At 45.4% G+C, this 24107-nt stretch overlaps 1 protein-coding gene across 1 annotated transcript in view; it reads right to left on the bottom strand.

The window, feature by feature from the left end:
* DAW1 (dynein assembly factor with WD repeats 1) overlaps nucleotides 1-24107 on the bottom strand; it is a 131635-nt gene that overhangs the window by 13242 nt on the left and 94286 nt on the right. The window contains exons 10-11 of the mRNA XM_040348847.1: nucleotides 8880-8994; nucleotides 3328-3404 (exon numbers count right to left, since the gene is read on the bottom strand). Of these exons, the coding sequence (XP_040204781.1) occupies nucleotides 3328-3404; nucleotides 8880-8994 (192 nt within the window). The remainder of the gene's footprint in view (nucleotides 1-3327; nucleotides 3405-8879; nucleotides 8995-24107) is intronic.

Genomic DNA, 24107 nt, shown 5'->3' with positions numbered 1-24107 from the left:
CCCCACACCATACCCAGTACACAGACACCACATACCATACCCAGAACACAGACACCACACAGCACCCCACACAATACCCAGTACACAGACACCATACACCATACCCAGTACACAGACACCACACACCATAACCAGTACACAGACACCACACACCATACCCAGTACACAGACACCACACAGCACCCCACACAATACCCAGTACACAGACACTACACAGCACCCCACACAATACCCAGTACACAGACACCACACACCATACCCAGTACACAGACACCACACACCATACCCAGTACACAGACACCACACACCATAACCAGTACACAGACACCACACACCATAACCAGTACACAGACACCACACAACACCCCACACCATACACAGTACACCTCACCCCACACCATACACAGTACACAGACACCACCCCACACCATACCCAGTACACACCACACAGCACCCCACACCATACCCAGTACACAGACACCACACACCATACCCAGTACACAGACACAACACACCACACACCATACCCAGTACACAGACACCACACACCATAACCAGTACACACCAAACAACACCTCACACCATACACAGTACACAGACACCACCCACACCATACCCAGTACACACCACACAACACCCCACGCCATACACAGTACACCCCACCCCACACCATACACAGTACACAGACACCACCCCACACCACACAGCACCCCACACCATAACCAGTACACACCATACAGCACCCCACACCATACCCAGTACACACCACACAGCACCCCACACCATACCCAGTACACAGACACCACATACCATACCCAGAACACAGACACCACACAGCACCCCACACAATACCCAGTACACAGACACCATACACCATACCCAGTACACAGACACCACACACCATAACCAGTACACAGACACCACACACCATACCCAGTACACAGACACCACACAGCACCCCACACAATACCCAGTACACAGACACTACACAGCACCCCACACAATACCCAGTACACAGACACCACACACCATACCCAGTACACAGACACCACACACCATACCCAGTACACAGACACCACACACCATAACCAGTACACAGACACCACACACCATAACCAGTACACAGACACCACACAACACCCCACACCATACACAGTACACCTCACCCCACACCATACACAGTACACAGACACCACCCCACACCATACCCAGTACACACCACACAGCACCCCACACCATACCCAGTACACAGACACCACACACCATACCCAGTACACAGACACAACACACCACACACCATACCCAGTACACAGACACCACACACCATAACCAGTACACACCAAACAACACCTCACACCATACACAGTACACAGACACCACCCACACCATACCCAGTACACACCACACAACACCCCACGCCATACACAGTACACCCCACCCCACACCATACACAGTACACAGACACCACCCCACACCACACAGCACCCCACACCATAACCAGTACACACCATACAGCACCCCACACCATACCCAGTACACACCACCCCACACCATACCAAGTACACACCACAAAGCACCCCACACCATACCCAGTACACACCACACAGAACCCCACACCATACCCAGCGCTTAGACGCTCACTTCACAGTGGGCATTTGGCGCCTAATTAAGCTCAAAAATCAATCAATCAATCAATCAATACCCAGTACACACCACACAGCACCCCACACCATACCCAGTACACACACCACACAGCACCCCACACCACACAGCACCCCACACCATACCCAGTACACACCACACAGCACCCCACACCATACCCAGTACACAGACACCACACAGCACCCCACACCATACCCAGTACACAGACACCACACAGCACCCCACACCATACCCAGTACACAGACACCACACAGCACCCCACACCATACCATACCCAGTACACAGGCATCACCCCACACCATACCATACCCAGTACACAGGCATCACCCCACACCATACACAGTAGACAGACATCACCCCACATCATACACAGCACCCTACACTATACCCAGTACACAGACATTACACAGCACCCCAACACCATACCCAGTACACAGACACCACACAGCACCCCACACCATACCTAGTACACACTACACAGCACCTCACACCATACCAAGTACACAGACACCACACAGCACACAACACCATACCCAGTACACAGACACCACTTAGCACCCCACACCATACCCAGTACACAGACACCACATAGCACCCCACACCATACAGCACCCCACACCATACCCAGTACACTCCATACAGCACCCCAAACAATACCCAGTACACACCACCCCACACCATACCCAGTACACTCCACACAGCACCCCAAACAATACCCAGTACACACCACCCCACACCATACCCATTACACACCACACAGCACCCCACACCATACCCAGTACACACTACACAGCACCCCAAACCATACCCAGTAAACACCACACAGCACCCCACACCATACTCAGTACACAGACACCACACAGCACCCCATACCATACCCAGTACACACCACACAGCACCCCACACCATACCCAGTACACAAAAATAGATTAAGAATCACTCACAAACATCAGAGGGATAACAGTAAAATAGCAAAATTCAGTTTCCCACTGCGAAATCTTCCACTGTGGCCTTTACTCAATGAATAAAGGCCACATCGGTGAAATAGCCTCAGCTGAAAAAAACAGCAGCAGTGTGTCAAAGCAACAACACATATTCCATAAAAAGACCCCCCCCCCCCAAAGTGACATCACAATACAATAGCACAGGTACTCGTTTTGGGAAAGTCTGGGGGGTCAGGTTCCCATTAAGCAGACTCCAGGGTGGACTTGGAATTGTGGCTGCTTTGACATGCTGCTGGTCAGACTCTGTTTACTGGCCAGGGCGGAAGGTTTCACACCAGGACCCTGGATTATCCTGAATTCTGCCAATCCTGATACTGCTATCCCTCTGATGTTTTTGATTGATTTTTAATCTTTTTTTTTTTATTATTAAAATCATTATTCCTTTTCTACACTATTTGCTCTGCTATACTGCTTTACTCTGTGCTTATCTTTTTAATCCAGGTTCAAGAGTAATAATGAACCAAAAAAAAATACTTTGGCCATGAAAATTGAAGACAAGATTCAGTAGCGAGGATCATGATAAAATGATAGAATGTCATGGCAAAAGGCACTGGGGAAGATGAAGGTGCTGCTAATAGACAAATTAACTTGTACTAGTTCAGAGACCATGAGGTCTCAAAGAATTGGATTTGACTGAACATACATGCATAACACAACTCACCTTGGATATTTCACCGTCATGCCCTTCTAGCTTGGCTAGACATTTCCGGCTGGCTGCATTATACACTCTAGCTGTTCCTGTTAAAACAGAGATTACAGGTATAAATACTATAGACAAAATCTGCAGATCAAAGTGTGTTCTATGAGTAGTAACAAAGATCTCTTTATATCATTATGGTCCCCCATCGTTGCACTGAGCTGCAAAAAAAAATATATAACCTTTTTCAATTTCCAATGACTGTATAAAATAATCCTAGCCTTCAGCTAAAGATTAACAGAACATATTAATCCTTAGAAGCTTTCTTAGTCCGCTATCAGCAAAGTGCTGAAAATTGCATGTAATCGCCATATAAACATTTGACAGGCACTTGACTGAGTCAGGGGCAGATAACTGCAGAGCACTCGACATGAATCATACTATTCTCACTGTATGTAATTCTGCTATTTACAGGAAATTATAAGGGTATATAGAAAAGGGTTATTTTTATCATTAAATTTATATACATGACTACATTTGGAGAAACTTTGAAATTCTTTTCACTTTCTTGTTTGACAGCTCTTACCATTACTGTATATGCTTAGCTCTCTGCACCAACAAGAATTATGTTCTTTTTGAAAATGGTAAGCATACAGCTTTTTTAAAGCGGTTTTAACCACTTCAAGACCAAGCCTATTTCTAAAACTTAGGCTTTAAAATTGCACAAACTGCGGTATGGCGACAAACTGCGGTATCTTCATAGGTGATGTTTACATTTTTTAACAGTTACCAATTTAGAGTTACAGAGGAAGGGGCAGATCCACATACATCTGCGCATCTAAGATACGCTACGCCGCTGTAACTTACTTTTAGTTGGTTTGAATCCTCAACGAATCCGCGCCATAAGTTACGGCGGCGTAGCGTATCTCTCGCAGCGTAAGAGCGCGGAATTCAAATTTGGCGGGTAGGGGGCGTGTTTCATTTAAATGAAGCGCGTTCCTGCGCCGAACGAACTGCGCATGCGCCGTCCGTAAAAACTCCCAGGGTGCATTGCTCCAAATGATGTCGCAAGGACGTCATTGGTTTCGACGTGAACGTAAATGGCGTCCAGCCCCATTCACGGACGACTTACGCAAACGACGTAAAATTTTCAAAATTATACGCGGGAACGACGGACATACTTAACATTGAGTATGACCAAATCCTGCACATGAAAAAAAACAAAAAACTAAATTTTTGCTTTCAGAAGATTGAATGATAGAAGTCAGCAGAACTTTGTCTCATTCGCTATGATCTGGGCAACTTCCTTTGCAGAGTGAATCTTCCTTTGCAGAATGCCTTTAGTAAATCAAATCCAAAGTCTGAAGGTAGAAAGCTTCTGCTGTGCTGTCTTTTAAGAACATCCATAAAGCTCTGTGGTCATGGGTGCACCCTCTAATATAAGCTTTTATATAAAGAATAATAATTATTAAACTTTTATAAGAATATTACCAAAACCATTAGTTTTCCTTTTAAGAGTAACTACACCTAAAAAAAAATTCTCAATCGGGTGAAGTTGAGTGGGGCATGTTTTTCATCTGCCAGATCTTTTCTGCTGCTAAAGACTTCGGGTAGAGAGATTATTCTCTTACCTAGATATACAGAGGGCTAGACATATAGCTGCTAAAGATTCCAAAAAAACAATGCAAAGACATGTACAGCAAAAACAAAAAAGTTAGGCCTCGTACACACGACGAAACACACAGCGAAACACATTGAGTTCCTCGTCGAGTTCCTTGTTAGGCTTGTCGAGGAACTCGACAAGCTTGCTTTGCTTACACACAGTCAAGCCAAAATCTCCTCGTTCTCAAACGCGGTGACATACAACACATACAACGGCAGGGGAAGTTTGATTCCACTGGCTAAACTCTTGGGGCTGCTTTTGCTGATTTCATGTGTTTGCGTGTTAAATAAAAGTTTGGTAAGAGATATTTGCACTTTTCAGTCTGTTACAGCTTAAAAAATGTGTTATCTCCATTACAAATGCTACTTTTACTCCCGTCTCATACTTTAATCTGAGCAAGCGCGGGTTTCTTAGCATACAGACGTCCGAGTTTCTCGTTGAAAACCAGCCCGACCAGAAACTCGTCGAGCCAAATCAGACTCCCGTCGAGAAAATAGAGATCTTGCTCTCTTTTTGTCTCGTTGAGGTTCTCAACAGTTTCCTCGATGAAAATGTACACACGACGTCACGACCGGTTTCCTCGGCAAAAAAATATCTCCCAGCAAGGTTCTTGCTGGTTTTTGCCGAGAAACTCGGTCGTGTGTACGAGGCCTTAAAGTATCTCTATGCCAAAAGCTGTATTTTTCCAGATGCTAAAATATATTTTAGCTAAGCACCTAAGATCACTGTAGTGAGGCATGAATGTGAGCTCTGGAAATCAGTGACAGTTTTGGGTGTTTAACCACTTGACCACTGGGCACGAAAACCCCCTTAATCACCAGACCAATTTTCAGCTTTCGGTGCTCTCACAATTTGAATGACAATTACTCAGTCATACAACATTGTACCCATCTGAAATTTTTGTCCTTTTTTTCCCACAAATAGAGCTTTCTTTTGGTGGTATTTGATCACCTCTGCGGTTTTTATTTTTTGCGCTATAAAAGAAAAAAGACTGAAAATTCTGTAAAAAAAAAAAAAAAAATCTAGTTTCTGTCATATTAGCAGGTTATTTCTCACACACAGCATATGCATACTACAAATTACACCCCAAAACACATTCTGCTATTCCTCCCGAGTATAGCGATACCACATGTGTGCGACTTTTACACAGCGTGGCCACATAGAGAGGCCCAACATGCAGGGAGCACCTTCAGGCGTTCTGGAGCACCCAGGCCAATTCTGACATTTCTCTCCTACATGTAAAAATCATCATTTATTTGCTAAAAAAATTACATAGAAACCCAAAACATTATATATGCTTTTTTTTCAAAGACCCTAGAGAATACAATGGCGGTTGTTGCAACTTTTTATCTTGCACGGTATTTTCGCAGCAATTTTTTGAACGCGTGTTTTTAAAAAAAAAACAGTTTTGTGCTTAAAAAAAAAAAAAACAGTAAAGTTAGCCCAATGTTTTTGCATAATATGAAAGATGAAGTTACGCCGAGTAAATAGATACCCAACATGTCACCCTTCAAAATTGCACACGCTCGTGAAATTGCGCCAAACGTTGCTACTTAAAAATCCCCATAGGCGACGTATTGCAAGGTATTGGAGTATTGAGGGTATTGCGGAGTATTGGGGGGGTATTGCAGAGTATGGGGGGGTATTGCAGAGTATGGGGGGGGGTATTGCAGAGTATGGGGGGGGTATTGCAGAGTATGGGGGGGTATTGCAGAGTATGGGGGGGGTATTGCAGAGTATGGGGGGGGTATTGCAGAGTATGGGGGGGGGTATTGCAGAGTATGGGGGGGGGGTATTGCAGAGTATGGGGGGGGGTATTGCAGAGTATGGGGGGGGGTATTGCAGAGTATGGGTGGGTATTGCAGAGTATGGGGGGGTGGGTATTGCAGAGTATGGGTGGGTGGGTATTGCAGAGTATGGGTGGGTGGGTATTGCAGAGTATGGGGGGGTGGGTATTGCAGAGTAAAATAAAAAAAATGATGAGTGCAATACTCTGCAATACCCCACCCCATACTCTGCAATACCCCACCCCATACTCTGCAATACCCCACCCCATACTCTGCAATACCCACCCCCCCAGGGTGGGTATTGCAGAGTATGGGGTGGGGTATTGCAGAGTATGGGGTGGGGTATTGCAGAGTATTGCACTCATCATCATTTTTATTTTGCAGAGTATTGCGCAGGGATGGCTGGATCTGTGACTGCAATTGTCACAGATCCAGCCCACAGTGCGGCGGCTGCTGCTGCCGCCCGATCCCCCCCCCCTCCCTCTCCTCTCACACTGTACCGAACGGTACAGAGAGGAGAGGGAGGAACCGGCGTCATTACATGACGCCGGTTTGTTTACAAGTGATCGCGCCGTCATTGGACGGCGCGATCACGTGGTAAGGAGCCGCTTCCATTGGCTCCTTACCGCGAGTGCTGTTGCTGCGGGTCCCGTAGACCCGGCGAGCACCGGCGATCGCGTGTGCGCGCCCGCTCGGGCGCGCACAACGCAGTCTCTGGGAGGACGTACATTGACGCCCTCCTAGAGTACAGGAACCGCTCTGTAGCCGTATTTTGGCTATAGGGCGGTTACCAACTGGTTAATCATTTCGATAGAAATAGCCCTGCCGCTCAGGTATTGGCATGCTATCAAACTCTCTCCTAGTTGCTGACTCTCCACCTTTATTAGGCTGTGGATCCAATGCACATTTACAAGTAGAGTCCATAAAAGAAGTAGGGCACTAGGAAATGCATGTTTGAAAAATTTAGTGGAGTTGTTTTTCAACCCATGTCAGAGACTTTTGTATGTATTAAGGCTACAGTAGATCAGTCCAAAACTGGAACAAACTAAGCACATGTTGTAAAATTGTATAGGCAGAGGATACCTTAAAGTATATTTAGCAAAGAAAGGGCGATACATGTTGTGGATTATAGTGCTGCACACCCTTGAATAGATTTTTGAAGAAAAGGAAAAGTACCCTTAGGGGCTTTGAGTTGCAGCTATACAATTATTCAATAGAAATGTAGAAAAGTATTATAATTTATTCAAAAACAAATAAATTGCAAGATGGAAAAACCATCTAATCAACATTGGACCATGGACTCAAAAATGTAATTTAAAACATATAAATACAATAAATAGATATAAATAGAATATAGTAGTTTGACTTATGCGCATAAGTCAAACTACTATATTGTTCTATTTATATCTATTTATTGTATTTATATGTTTTAAATGACATTTTTGAGTCCATGGTCCAATGTTGATTAGATGGTTTTTCCATCTTGCAATTTATTTGTTTTTGAATAAATTATAATACTTTTTCTACATCTCTATTGAATAATTGTATAGCTGCAACTCAAAGCCCCTAGGGGTACGTTTCCTTTTCTTCTTAAAGTATATGTAAACTCTCACCTTATAAAACAACCAATTCAGTTTAATTTAGAAACAAAATGAAAGGCAAAACATATAAAAACATTATAAATACTTTTTATTTTCCTTTTTTATAAATGATCACACCCTCTCTGTTCTCAGCTGCATAAGGATCATAGACAGCTGGGGTAGGAGAAGCAACAGCAGCACATTGAACTTTCCAATGAATGGCTGTGCAGGCAGGAGGGTCTAATTTTTGGAAGAGAGCAGGCTGAGTTCCCAGCACAGCTAGAATACTGACCATGCTGAGCTCTCATGCCTAGTGTGGTCATTTTTAAAAGGAAAGCCCCCTGACTGGCAGGAACACACAAAAAAAAGCAATACAAAGAGAGCAGGATACTTTTTCATACAAGTACATGGTACAACAGGCACATATCAGGGGTATAAAATATTATGTTTACATATTCTTTAAAACAAGTATAAACTGCACTCAGGGATTAGCACATAGGATTGAGAACATTTAATAGAATAAGGCTATTTATGAGCCGGACTAACCATCAGCAGAGGCTGTAGCAATCAGCTGGCCTGTGGAATCAAATGAGACATCCAAAACCTCATCTTCATGTCCAGTCAAGGTAGCCACACATTTACCACTCAGGGAATCCCACAGCTGTGGAAAGAAAAAACATTGATATAAAATGCAGGAAGAACAATACACATCAAATTTATTCTAGTTTTAACAACATGAAAAATCCTTTTAAAATGTGGAGCTGTTGAAATACTGTCTTTGCTTACCATCCCTTCAATAAGATAGAAGCTACCGACGAATTAATATCCCAATCTGATTTGGCCGATAAATTGAACGTGGAATCATTTCCTTTTTGGACCTACGTACAACTAAGGAACTTTTTCTTGAGACCCAACCCCAGACCGAACTGGTCGAGAGAAAAAAACGATTTTGAAAAATGGTGTGACAATGATGGCCCTTTAAGGCATCTGGTCTCTTCTACTTATTCTCTATTGTTCTCCACTCAGACACCTAAATTTAATTGGGCTAATCAACTTTGGGAAAGAGACCTTTCGCTTGATTTATCAGACTCAGAGTGGAAGAATATATACAAATCTATACACAAGGGATCGATTCACGTTCAAACGCAGGAAAACGCCTATAAGATTCTTTCCAGATGGTATATGACCCCCCTTAAATTACATTGGATTAATAGTTCTGTATCTAAAACATGTTGGAGATGCAATAAAGAGACAGGTTCCTTTCTTCACATTTGGTGGTCCTGCAGTGACATCCAACCATATTGGGAAAAGGTCCATGAATATATTTCCCAAATAACCTCTTTTAATCTGGACTTCACCCTTGCTCAATTTTTACTACACTATTCTCCCTCATTACCTAGAGGTTATTACCGATCCTTGGCAATGCATCTGATCAATGCTGCCAGGATGTGTATTCCAGCCAAATGGAAATCCACTCATCCCCCGTCAATAATTGACTGGTTTAACCGCACCCTGAGAAACATGGAAATGGAGAAGTTGATTCATCAAGCGAAAGATAATCAAAAGAGGTTCACAGATACTTGGTCTGATTGGCTATTTTCATTTTGACTGATGAGTACAAAAATGTCACTTCTGGGAATTAATATCCCCTTTATTTGATATTCTTGATACATTTGTACTATGGCAGATCCCATCTTTTCATTTCTTTCCCATTTATTTTCCCTCATTTATATTTAAAATATTGTTATTTACTTATTTCTTTAGCCTAGATTAAATTACAGACTGGATTCATGAACATGTCATGGTTCTGGGCTGTATGTTCTTTATTGACTCCTCTATTGTTTATTTTGTAAAAATTTGATTTATAATGATCTAACATACTTGCCTTATCCGACCTGTGAGTCGCGTAGATGCTTTAATGTTGTCATAACTGTCTAACACTATATACTTCTGCTCCATCACACGGCTGCGTCCGTATTTCTTTATCCTTTTCAATGTATTATTCATATTGTAATTGTTTGAATTTTCAATAAAAAACATTACAACGAAAAGATAGAAGCTACCTTGCTGAGCTCTCCTGTCTTTTAGGCAGGGTTCACACTAGTGCAAATTCAGAGATTGTAACCGGCTCTCAATAAAGCCAGTTCACACATCTCCGTGGCAGCTGCAGAGGGGCTTGCATGGGAGTCCTGTACGTCTTTGGATCAGTTTAATAGCCGGTTCACACTGGGGCAACTCGTCAGGCGGCTCAGCCGCCTGACGAGTCGCGTCCCATTCTATGCAATAGAACCGTTCTAATAGGAGTGACGCAAGTCGCTCCGACTTAGAAAAAGGTTCTTGCACGACTTCGGGGGCGGCTCGGGGCGATTTGCATTGACTTCTATACAGAAGTCATTTTGCTAATCGCCTCTGAAGTCGTCTTCAGGACGACTTGCAGAGTCGCCCCCGAAGTCGTGCCGCCACAGTGTGAACCGGAGAACAGGGACACACCGGACCCCCGCTGTGAGCCAAATGCGATCTTAGTGTGAACCCAGCCTTAATATCTTGTGCCTATGGTCAGCCCCTCTACTTGAACACATTACCTGACACATCGTACCCCAGTGGTGGTCTAACTGAAAAGGGCCTCATGTGAGTTTCACTGAAATACTCCCCAAAAGACCCCAAATGGTTTGCTGGAAAATTCTGATTATGCCGTTCTCCCAAATTACAATGCAATGTTCCATATTAGACAGATTATTACTAAGCATTGGGAGACAATGCTAGTTCAAGGCTACCTGTAAGGCCTTAGGCCCCGTACACACGATAGAATCTATCCGCAGATAAATCCCATCGAATGGGTTTCTGCGGATAGATTCTATGGTGTGTACACTCCGGCGGATATTTATCCGCGGATATTTCCGAATTCCAGCAGATAAATATTTGTCGACATGCACAGAATATCCATCTGCTGGAATCGGATCCCACGGATGGATCCGCTCGTCTGTACAGACTCACCGGATCCATCCGTCCAAAGGGATTCCCCGCACGCGTCGTAATGATTTGACGCATGCGTGGAATTCCTTATATGACAGCGTCGCGCCCGTCGCCGCGTCATAATAGCGGCGACGGCGCGACACGTCATCGCCAGAGGATTTCAGCGCGGATTTCAATGCGATGGTGTGTACACGCCATCGCATAGAAATCTGCTGAAATCCTCGAGAGGATTTATCCGCGGATACGGTCCGCTGGACCGTATCTGCGGATAAATCCTCTCGTGTGTATGGGGCCTTAGTTTGTCTATAAGAAAGCAAGGAATCTGGGACAGTTAATTGCACCAACAGTTGTAAAGGACTGAATACATAAGGGGTCTTGTTAGGTGCAATTCCTGCATGACATGCAGAAATACAGCCGGATTGAAGAAGTTCTAGGAATGTGTATTTCCCCCCAGGCAGGATACAGTTATGAATTTTGAAATGTTATGACATGTAAGACCCAGGGAGTAGTTTATGCTATCCAATGCCTGTGTCATAAATTATATGTAGGAAGAACTGAACGTGAGTTACAAACACGATTGGGGGAAAATTTTTGTGAGATGCTAAAAAGTCATAAACATGCACATGGTAGTTACCTTTCCGAATATGAAGTTTTTCTTAAGCCCCCCCCCCCATTTTTTCCCCCCCAATTCCAATTAAACCTCCCAGCAGGCAGTAAGGTCTGCAGGGCTGATAAGATGCTTAGGTGACAGCTTTAATACACTCTGGGCCAGATTCAGAAAGAATTACGTGGCTCCACGGCAGCGTAACGTATCTGATTTACATTACACCGCCGCAGGTTTACAGCGTAAGTGCCTGATTCTCAAAGCTCTTACCTGTAAATTTGCGGCGGTGTAACGTAAATGCGCTCGGCGCAAGCCCGCCTAATTCAAATGGGGCGGGCACCATTTAAATTAGGCGCGTTCCCGTGCCGAACGTACTGCGCATGCTCCGTCGGGAAAATTACACGACGTGCATTGCGCTAAATGACGTCGCACGGACGTCATTTGTTTAGACGTTAACGTAAATGGCGTCCAGCGCCATTCACGGACGACTTACGCAAACGACGTGATTTTTAAAATTTCGACGTGGGAACGACGGCCATACTTAATATGGCTTAGAACACCTAGGGCTCAGCCCTAATTTTACGCGGCGTATCTCGACGGAAACAACGTAAAGTTAGATCGACGGGCAGCGCGGACGTTCGGGAATCGCCGTAACTAGTCATTTGCATATTCTACACCGACCGCAATGGCCTCGCCACCTAGCGGCCGGCCTAGAATTGCATCCTTAAGATCCGACAGTGTAAGTCAATTACACCTGTCGGATCTTAGGGCTAGCTATGCATAACTGATTCTATGAATCAGTCGCATAGTTAGGACAGGCGGATCACAGAGATACGACGGCGTATCAGGAGATACGCCGTCGTATCTCTTTTGTGAATCTGGCCCTCTGTGCCTGAAAAAGCTGAAGCAACATCGCCAGGACATGTGAACTGCCGAAGCTTAGACCCACATCCAACCCAGACCATGCAGAAGGGAAAAAGTTCAAAAAAACTTGAAAGAAATTATAAAAAAGTATTTGAATTTTTTAAACCATTAACCTTAAAAGTCAATTGCTGGTGGAATGCTATATGAAATATGTCCTATCTGGGTTTAGTACCACTTTAAGAATATAGGGCCAGATTCACAAAGAAGCTTTCTTTAAGCGGGCGTAGCGTATCTCAGATACACAACGCCGTCGTAACTTAGAGCGGCAGGTCCCGTATTCAGAAAGAACTTGCGCTCTAAGTTACGGCGGCGTAGTGTAAATGGGCCGGCGTAAGCCCGCCTAATTCAAACTAGGCTGGTAGGGGGCGTGTTGTATGTAAATGATTCGTGACACCACGTAAATGACGCGCTTAACGAACGGCGCATGCGCACGCATGCTCAGTATCACGTCAAATTTTCAAAGTAAATTACGCCCGCTCAATGCTTAGTCGATGTGAACGTAACCTACGCCCAGCCCTATTCACGGACGACTTACGCAAACGACGTAAAATACGACGCTGTTCGGACGTTTCCGACGTCCATACCTAACATGACTTACCCCTGCTTTATGAGGGGTAACTTTACGCCGGTCAGGCGCCTTATGTAAACGATGTATCTTGGGCGCACGTACGTTCGTGAATTGGCGTATCTAGCTCATTTGCATATTCGAAGCGGAAATATACGGAAGCATCCCCTAGCGGCCAGCGTAAATATGCACCCCAAGATATGACGGCGTAGGAGACTTACGCCGCTCGTATCTAGGCAAAATTAATGCGTAACTGATTCTAAGAATCAGGCGCATAGATACGATGGCGCACATTCGGACTTACAACGGCGTACGTGGAGTTACGCCGTCGTAAGTCCTTTGTGAACCTGGGCCATAGTTTATTATCACTAGTCTGTTCACAGGTTTATTTTAATATTGACATTTTCATGTACCATCGGACACAGACCAAGGATGAAGAAACCCACACAGCACAGATTATTTTCTTTGAAATTGGTATTTTTGCATGAAATTAATATTAACCAATCAAAGATCTATTTCTAATAAATCTGTATTTTATCAAATAAAACATGAATTTATCTCCAAATCAAGTAGTTTCACAGATCTCTCTTCCTAACAGACACTTTACAGTTAGGCCGGGTACACACGGACAAACATGTATGGTGAAAGCGGTCCGTCGGACCGTTTTCACCATACATGTCTGCCAGAGGGCTTCTGTACGATGGTTGTACACACCATCGTACAGAAGTCCGCGCGTAAACAATACGCGGGGCGTGTCCGCGGTGTCGCCGCGTCGATGACGCGGTGTCGCCGCGACAATGACGCGGCGACGTGGGCGGCCCGCCTTTAAAATGCTTCCACGCATGCGTCGAAGTCATTCGACGCATGCGAGGGACGGCGGGCGCCTGGACATGTACGGTAGGTCTGTACTGACGACCGTACATGTCCGAGCGGGCAGAATTCCAGCGGACTGTTTTAAAACAAGTCCAGGAATATTTGTCTGCTGGGAAAAGGCCCGGCGGGCAAATGTTTGCTGGAATTCGGCCCGCTCGCGCCCACACACGACCAAACATGTCTGCTGAAACTGGCCTGCGGGCCAGTTTCAGCAGACATGTTTGGTCGTGAGTATGGGGCCTTAGTGATAGCCAGAGACTAATGATAAACTTTGTAAGCTGACAATGAAATTTGATGATAACGAGAGTTAAAACACCACGTCATTTTCAACAGCGAGCGCATTGATCCCAAGAGATTGGAGATTAAACACAGCTTCCTCTCCTGAGGCATGGTTCCAAGAATTGTGTCACCTCATGGGGACAGAGCACCTGCTTGCCCAATTACACCACAGTCTTAAACTAAAGAACTGGCTTAAATAAACTTAAAGTTTCAGTTGAATGTGACTAACTACTACTAGCTATACTATGACCTATTTAAATGAGAACCTTCACAGACATACACAATAGACAAGTTTGGTTTGATAAAACCTTCATTGTTTGCAAACGTTTCATGGACATAACAAAACTCTGGCCCTGCTGGCCTAAATACTTACATTACAACCTTGCTATCTAACCAATGTCAAAATCCAGAGGCCTTGGTTCTATTCACTATCTACTTTTTTATATACACTATATTGTCAAAAGCCTTTACATGCACATGAACTTTAATGGCATCCCAGTATAAGTCCGCAGGGTTTCGATATTGAGTTGTCCCACCCTTTCAGCTATAACAGCTTCAACTCATCTGGGAAGGCTGCCCACAAGGCTTAGAAGTGTGACTATGGGAATGTTTGAACATTCTTCCCGAAGCGCATTTGTGAGGTCAGGCACTAATGTTGGATGAGAAGGCCTGGCTCGCAGTATCCACTCTAATTTATCCCAAGGTGTTCTATTAGGTTGAGCTCAGGACTCTGTTAAGGCCAGTCAAGTTCCTCCACCTCAAACTCACTCATCCATGTCTTTATGGACCTTGCATTGTGCACTGGTGCGCAGTCATGTTGGAACAGGAAGGGACCATCCCCAAACTGTTCCCACAAAGTCTTGGTATGCTGAGGCCTTAAGAGTTCCCTTCACTGGAACTAAGGGCCCAAGCCCAACCCCTGAAAAACAACCCCATACCATAATCCCCCCTCCACCAAATAATTTGGACCAGAGTCCTGACCTTAACCCGATGGAACACCTTTGGGATGAATTATAGTGGATACTGCGAGCCAGGACTTCTCATCCATCAGTGCCTGATCTCACAAATGTGCTTCTGGAAGAATGGTCAAACATTCCCATAGACACACTTCTAAACCTTGTGGACAGCCTTTCCAGAAGAGTTGAAGCTGTTATAGCTGAAATGGTGGGACAACTCAATATTGAACCCTATATATTAAGACTGGGATGCCAATAAAGTTCATGTGTGTGTAAAGGCAGGCGTCCCAATACTAATGACAATATAGTGTAAATAAATATATATATATATATATATATATATATATATATATATATATATATATATATATATTGTGACGGTATGTGAGGTGCGATACATGACAATAGGTACATTTCACCTCGCATGCGTTCCATTATGAGGGAGTGAACCGGAATCCGGTCCGGGTTTCACAGCCTCTGGGGCTGGCTAGGAATCCGGTCCAGATGTTTGGGTCCACTGGAGTCCAGTCAGGTGGACTTTAAAAGACCAGGAAGTGAGCACAACAGTGTGCTGGGATTTTTGGAGACTCAGGAGGGAACCTGAGTGTGAGGGGCTCTATGGAAAGTAACTGCAAGAAAAGGTTTGCTTTATTGTTATTTTGTGGGTGATGGGGACCAGCTCCGCACTGTATAGAGAGGAGATCCTGTTTGTTTAGTTTAGCGCCGGACGGCAAGGATTTAATTTACTGTTCTGTTTATTTTTACCTGCAAACCATCCGCCAGACTTAAAAGAAAGTGCCTGCTTGCGGACTGTGTTTCAGAAAAGGTGATCCCCACAAGCTAATCCCTCACAATATATATATATATATATATATATATATATATATATATATATATATATATATATATATATAGGTCCACAAATACCCTTTGATGTCATGCACTACCCTGTTATTTCTATTTCCCTTCCTTGCTCCCTTCTTTTTTTTTTAGCACAATCAAATCCAAATTTTCCAACCTGAAACAAAAACCTGATATAGCAATTGCATTTACCTATGTACATGAGTATACTTGAGTATTGCAATGTATCTTTAAAGGTGTGGTGTCTCATTTTATGTTGTTCGCTAGACCTTTATGGCTAAAATAACCTTGGTTCAGCTGTCTAACTGGGCTCTGTCTTTTGTATGACCCTCAACTTCCGAATGAATAAAAAAATACCACATACTTAAAAAGGAACTACAAAAAATACCACATTTAAAATTTACACTGGTAACACAAAGGGATGCACCGATACAATTTATTTTACAATGAGTATGAGTACCGATACTTTATTTTAGTACTTGCCGATACCAATTACCGATACCTACCGGAACTGTTTTGTTTTCACTTCAGCTGTCAGCAATGGTACAATGCATTGAAACGTTATTTACAAATAAAATAATTTTTTTTATTTAATATTATTTTGTACTTTTTCAATGTGAAATGTGTAAATATATGTTAATATATTTGTGTAAAAAAATTCACTAACAAAGCAAACAAAAAAAGTTTTTTAAATGTTTATCGTTTATAAAATAGATGAAGGGAGTTAATTAGGCTGATTAGAGTAAATTAAGGGTTAATAAGGGGTTAATATACAAGAACAAGTCTCCTGCGCTCTGATATTTTATAGGGAGTACTGAAGGGAGTTAATTAGGCTGATTAGAGTAAATTAAGGGTTAATAAGGGGTTAATATACAAGAACAAGTCTCCTGCGCTCTGATATTTTATAGGGAGTACTATGAAGTGGTGCAGTTCAATTAAAAGTTATCATCTAGAGTCTTGCAGCCCTCCTCAGAATCGTGGGAATTCATGAAACTATAAAAGAGAAAAAAAGAGAGCGGAGGGCGCACCGACCTCGTGTGATACTGATAAAATATATTTATTCCAATAGTAAAATCAATGGTTATACTCACAAAATTGGAGTTTAAAATCAGGCTTTAAAAATAAGTACAGCAGATGTCCAGCATCGTCAGTGGAACACGAATAATCGTTTGGACCAATCAGTTGATGTAATAGCTGACGCGTTTCGGGGGCGAACCCCTTTCCTCAGAGCAAACGTGGTCTGCTGTACTTATTTTTAAAGCCTGATTTTAAACTCCAATTTTGTGAGTATAACCATTGATTTTACTATTGGAATAAATATATTTTATCAGTATCACACGAGGTCGGTGCGCCCTCCGCTCTCTTTTTTTCTCTTTAATAAGGGGTTAAACACAGGATCATTTGTTCATCCCTTTGATCTGCAGATGAAGAAACAGAAAAATACAAAAGAAACAATGTTTCTTTTTATTTTAGTGTTTCAGCGGCTGAGCAATGTTGGTAATAAACATTGTTAGCTGTTTTATTTTATTTTTTTTACAGCTCCAATTACTGTACTTCTTTTAACACTTCAGCTGTCAACAGAGGAGACCCACTGACAGCTCAAAGAACCAAGGCTAAAAGTATCGGTTTCAGGTATCGGTGCATTTGCACGAGTACCGATACTTGTGCAAATACTCGGCGTCGGCACTGATACCGATACTAGTATCGGTGCAGCCCTATCAAATACCAATTTGCTAATGCATTTTTTCTATGCAGATGATTGAAGTCATTCCCATGTCTCATTCCATCACATATCCCAAAAATAAAAGTATTTTTCCTTATTTCTGGTCAGTGGGTGGAATAATGTAAATTATGTTTATTTACATGATGTGTAAGGTACTGCTTAGTATTCTGAAAATAGGAATCCTTTATTTTGGGGGGGAAATGTGATGGAATAAGACAAGTGAATACCTTCTGTTCTACGAAGGATCTACCATGCTATGCACTGGTTCAGTTGCTATACAAGGTTTAGCAGATTACCACATTTTCCATTGATTTCATTACCACAGACTGAAGAGCAACGGGAATTATCTATGTCCCTATGTAAAGAGATTATCAAAAGATATTTCAATCAGAAAATTCACTCATTATGACTTTGCTTTGCAGCATCAATACATAAGGAAACAAACACCTTATTCTTAGAAAGGATTTATAACGGTCTCACACTGCCGGTTATATGGATGGGCGAACAGTCAATTTACAAGCTTAATAAAGAATTCAGTACCGTATTTTTCTAGCATTCATCTAATGTACTGTGCCGGCTGCCAATATGAAAAAGAACTTATAAATGACTTCTGAGAATTTCTATTCCATTCAGACAATTATGTTCTCATGTGATGCCAGGGGAGTTAAACAATGAAAAAGGCCTGTGTACATCTTGGGATGGAAGACGCAATGAAGTGATCGCCCCTACTTACTGTTTTATGAGCTGACTAACACTATAGGGAAATGTGCACGCTGATTATTTCAAGCAAATTTCCTCCTACAAAAAGGAACTCAGCTCTGACTACATCCATCACAGCTATCACCTGGACTGCAGTCAATACAATTATTATTAGTATTGACCAGAGCTTCAGTACACATTCCCAGTCTCTTTTCTTCTGCACAAGGTCAGAATATATTGTGGAAATAATGAAGTCAATTTGTGGCTGCAGTTTTCCAGTGCCTGCTATCTTTCACAGAGCCATAAATTTGAGTTATCTGCTATAAAGTGCTTAAATCACAGCAGTATTTTCAGAGGTAGATCAAGCAAATGCACTTGATTTGATTAAGACTAAAGGTGTACAAAAAAAGGATTTTTGTACTCACCGTAAAATCCATAAAATCAATTTCTCTGAGTTCATAGACGGACACAGCCTTCATTGACCTTAGGGTTATGCTTCTTCCTACCAGGAGATTTAGGCAGAATTCTACAGCACTTAAGGTGTTAAAAACTTCCCTTCATGCCGCTCCTCCCAGGGGGCGTGGCTCCCCCAGGCATAACCCACACCCTGCTTTAGCAGCCTCAGTTCGTAACAAGCAGTACAAACAAAGGAGGGGTGGGTGCTGTGTCCATCTATGAACTCAGAGAAATGGATTTTACAGTGAGTACAAAAATCCTTTTTTCTCTTTCGTTCATAGACGGACACAGCCTTCATTGACCTTAGGGACGTCCCCAAGCAGTGTCAAAAAATTTGAGGGGTGGGAAAAATAACACAGCAAAAACAGGTTACACCCCAAACAAAAACCGGAGTTAAGGAGGAACGGAGGAACTCCAACCTTAAACTGCCGCCTGTAACACCTGCGGCCGAAGGAGGCATCAGAAGATGCACTCACATCCACCATATAAAACTGTGAAAAAGCGTGGACCGACGACCAGGTCGCAGCCTTACACACCTGTAACACAGAGGCTTGGTGTTGGAAAGCCCAAGAGGCCCCGATCGCCCTGGTCGAATGCGCCATGACCCGAAAGGGGGGCGCCCGCCCTTCAGGGCATAGGCCTGAAGCACAATTCGTCGGATCCACCTGGAAATGGTGGCCGACGAGACTGCCAGGTCCTTACTGGGACCGGACACAGACACGAACAGCGAGTCCGACTTCCGGAACGGAGCGGTCGCCGACAAGTAAACTCGAAGGGCCCGAAGCACATCCAAAGAATGTAAAGTGGCCTCCTTCGGGTTCTTCGGCTGAGGACATAAGGATGGAAGAATAATGTCCACATCCAAGTGAAAAGCCGAAACGACCTTAGGGAGAAAAAACGGCTGCGGCCGCAGCACCACCTCATCCTTACGGATGACCAAGCAGGGAGCCTTGCAAGACAAGGCCGCCAGAACAGACAGACACCCGTCTGATCGAGGTAATTGCTACCAGAAATAAAATCACCTTTTGTGACAATAAACAAAAAACCTCCCGAATGTCCTCAAAGGGAGCATCCCGAAGCACTGAAAGGACTAAATTCAAGTCCCATGGGGGTAATGGAGGGCGCACCGGAGGGGCCACCTGCCAGACCCCCTGACCCAACGCACGCACCCAGGAGTGCGATGCCAAGGGTCGCTGCCAGTAAAAACAGCCAGAGCAGAAATCTGGCTCCTAACCGTACGTAAGGCGAGAGCCTGAACCACTCCCTGCTGCAAAGACAGCAGAATCCTGTACACAACGCATGTACGAGAGTGCCAGTTCATCTCCCCACACACAGAGAAGTAGGCCTTCCATGTATGAGGAAAAAACCTATGTGAGGTAGACTTCCGTGCAGGCAGCACGGTAGAGACCACCGAGCCCAATAGGCCTCGGTCCTTAAGCCCCTGGCTCTCAACAGTCACGCCGCTAAGGCCGGTGGCTGTGAAACAGGGTGGAAGATCGAACCCTGTAACAGAAAATCAATTCCCAGGGGAAGACGCTAGGGGGCGTCTGCCAGCAGACGCACCTGGTCCGCGTACCAGAATCGACGCGGCCAATCTGGGGCAATCAGGACCGATAGAATCCCTACAGCTTCTACTCTGCGCAGCAGGCGAGGAAGAAGCTTCCGAGGAGGGAAGGTGTAAAATAGGCGACAGCGACCCCAAGGAGCCACCAACGCGCCTGACGCGTCCGCCCACGGGTCCTTAAACCTGGCCACGAACCGTGGCACCTACCGATAGAGACGGGACGCTAGAAGGTCCACGTCCGGAGTGCCCCACTTTCGGCACAGACCCCGAAACACCTGCGGGTGGAGAGACCACTCTCCTTGGCCCAGTGCAGTGCGACTTAGGTAGTCGGCTAGCCAATTCCGTATTCCCGGAATGTACCCGGCCGATAGAGCCGGAACGGACCCTTCGGCCCACCGAAAGGATGCGCGCGACCCCCGTCGCTGCAACAGAACTCCGTGTGCCTCCCTGATGATCAACCTACGCCACGGACGTGGTGTTATCGGACAGGATCCTGACTGGTCGGCCCTGTAGATCCAGGGACCACCTGGTAAGGCAAAGCTTGATTGCTCGGAGCTCCAGAACGTTGATCAGTAGGCAGGACTCCACCTGAGTCCAGTGCCCCTGGGCTGACTGGGTGCCCCAAGCACCCCTCCCCAACCGGAGAGGCTGGCATCCGTCGTGACCACTGTCCAGTGGCCTGCAGAAAAATGACTTTCCGGCCCGAAGCACCGGAAACGCCAGCCACCACACCAGGTGAGACATGATCAGATGACTCAACTGAATTTGGTAATCCAGAGATGACGGAAGCTAGTCCCATCGTGACAGCAGTTCCCTCCATAGTACCCTGGCGTGGAATTGGGCATACGGAACCGCCTCGAAAGAGGCTACCAACTGACCCAGAACCTTCCTGCAGAATTGCAGAGATGACCGCTTCTGGGTCGGCAACTGCTGCACAGCAGATAGCAGAGTCTGAAGTTTTTCCGCTAGGAGAAAAACACTCACGCCCCGGAGGAATCCAGGACCAGACCCAGGTATCCCTGAGACGGAATCAACCCTGATTTCAGGACAATCCAGAAACCAGCCGAACACTCGGAGAGCCTGACACGTGATAGACACGGCTCCACCAATGCAGAGCTCGAAGAAGCTCGTAGGAGAATGTCGTCCAGACATCCCATGATAACAAACCCCCGCTGTCACAGCCGGGCCAGTATCGGTACGAGCACCTTGGCGAAAACCCGCCGAATGGGAAGGACACCATTGAAAATGGTCCCCCCCCGACCGCAAAGCACAGAATCTCCGGTGGTTTGAGGATATGCAGGTACACGTTCATGACATCCAAGGATGCCAGAAAATCCCCCTTATGAAGTGCCGCTATTACCAAGCGAATCGACACCACCTTTGCACCTTGACAAAACAAAAGGAGGGACTTGAGGCCCAGGATCGACCGGGCCCCATCCTCCGTGGGGACACAAACAGAATGGAGTAAAACCCCGAGACCGTTCCAACGAGGGAACTGGCACAATCACTTCCCTGACCAGAAGATCCTGGACAGCCCCTGACGGAGTCAACCGGCGAACCGGAGGAGGCCAGAAGCCGGAGGGAAAAAACCTGTTTGGCAGACAAGAGAGAAACTCAATCTTGTACCCCAAGGAAAACACTTCGCAATGCGAAGCCAGTCTCCCACCCGAGACATGGGCGGGAGCAGACCGTCAGGCGGAAGCAGGCATGTCCGCAGGCATGCGGTATCCGGTGCGCTGCTACCCCGCAGCGGGGATTCAAGCACCATGTAGACCTACCCCCACCGCACAGGGCGAGCGAAAAAACGCTCAGAGCTAGGCAAGGAGGGTCCTTGCACAGGGCGAGGTCCCTAGCCCTTCCCAGACTGTGGGAACAGCATGCGCTTACCACCCGTGGCATCCTCAATGATGCCAGTCAGGAAAGACCCAAAAGGACCGTTCACCCTTAACGGCCATCACCAAGGCCACCTTAGAGGTCCTTCTTCCAGCTCCTGCAGCAGGAGCTTCACTCTTTTAGTCGGGGCCTGACCAGGGCCCCGGCCAGAGCCGGCCTCACCGCCGAACCCACCACCGTGAATAGGGAGCGGGCCACGGCCTCCACTCTCCTATCAGCGGGATCCTGAAAAGCAGGAGCCCCTTCCACAGGCAACGTGGTGGCCATGCGCAGTCTGGACACAGGGGGATCCACTGGCGGAGGAGAGACCTACTTTTTTTTTTTTTTTTTAAAGCCCCCCTCAAGGGGGTAACGGGTTGCAAAGTTTTTTGACAAACTTTTTGCGGTGCATCCCATTCCTTGTATAACATATAGTCCAAATTAGGAACACAAGGAAACCCTTCAGCGGTGCTTGGTAGTCTGCTGGTACTGACACGGAGGTGTCTCCGCCACATCCTCAATTTTTAGAGTCTCACGCACCGCAGAAACAAGAGCTCCAACAAATTCTTGCCAGCAACTGACTGCAGCAGAGTCATCCTCACTATCCATAAGGGTTAAACCCGCAGCCTCTGACATAACAGAACCAGAAAAAAAAAAAAAACAGCGATTCTGTGTCATCCCCAGAAGCAGGCTTCAGGGAGGGGGCGCTTTTTTACCCCCCATCCGGGCACTAGCTGCTTCAAACCTGGCAAGAAACCCAGGACAGCCAACATAACAGATGTGGCAGGGGGAGGGGCGTTAAGGGTTAACTCAGGCATAGCTTGAGTTCCATAGTGTCAGCACTGAGTCACCCACCCTGCAAGGCAGGACAAAAAAACCCCACTGGTCACCTCCTTGCTGCTATTGCAGAGCATGGGGGCCCCCGGTATTCACCACCCCACCCAGCTGCAGAGGGAGCTGAAAAACCTGAGGTGTGCTCTGATGTGCTGGCTGTAATGTGTCTTCACCTCATGGAAGATTCACAGTGTTTCACAGCCTAAAACTGTAACAGCACTAAAACTGGTAGCAGAGACCAGAGGCCGTACTGAGTCATCTCAGGGAAGAATCACAGCGTTACCAAGGAGATTTCCAAGATGGCCACCATCTGAGGTAAAAATTACCTCATAGAACACAGCAGCACTGGCTGTGCTTTGTCTGTCACCTCAGAAAAGAATCACAGCGTTACCAACGAGATTTCCAAGATGGCCACCATCTGAGGTAAAAATTACCTCATAGAACACAGCAGCACTGGCTGTGCTTTGTCTGTCACCTCAGAAAAAAAATCACAGCGTTACCAAGGAGATTTCCAAGACGGCCGCTGTCTGAGGTAAAAATTACCTCATAGAACACAGCAGCACCCCCCAGAGTAACAACACAGTCCCCCAA

This window comes from Rana temporaria, chromosome 4 (genome assembly GCF_905171775.1).
Source record: "Rana temporaria chromosome 4, aRanTem1.1, whole genome shotgun sequence".
NCBI lineage: Eukaryota > Metazoa > Chordata > Amphibia > Anura > Ranidae > Rana > Rana temporaria.
This window is presented reverse-complemented; position numbering and strand designations above follow the sequence as displayed.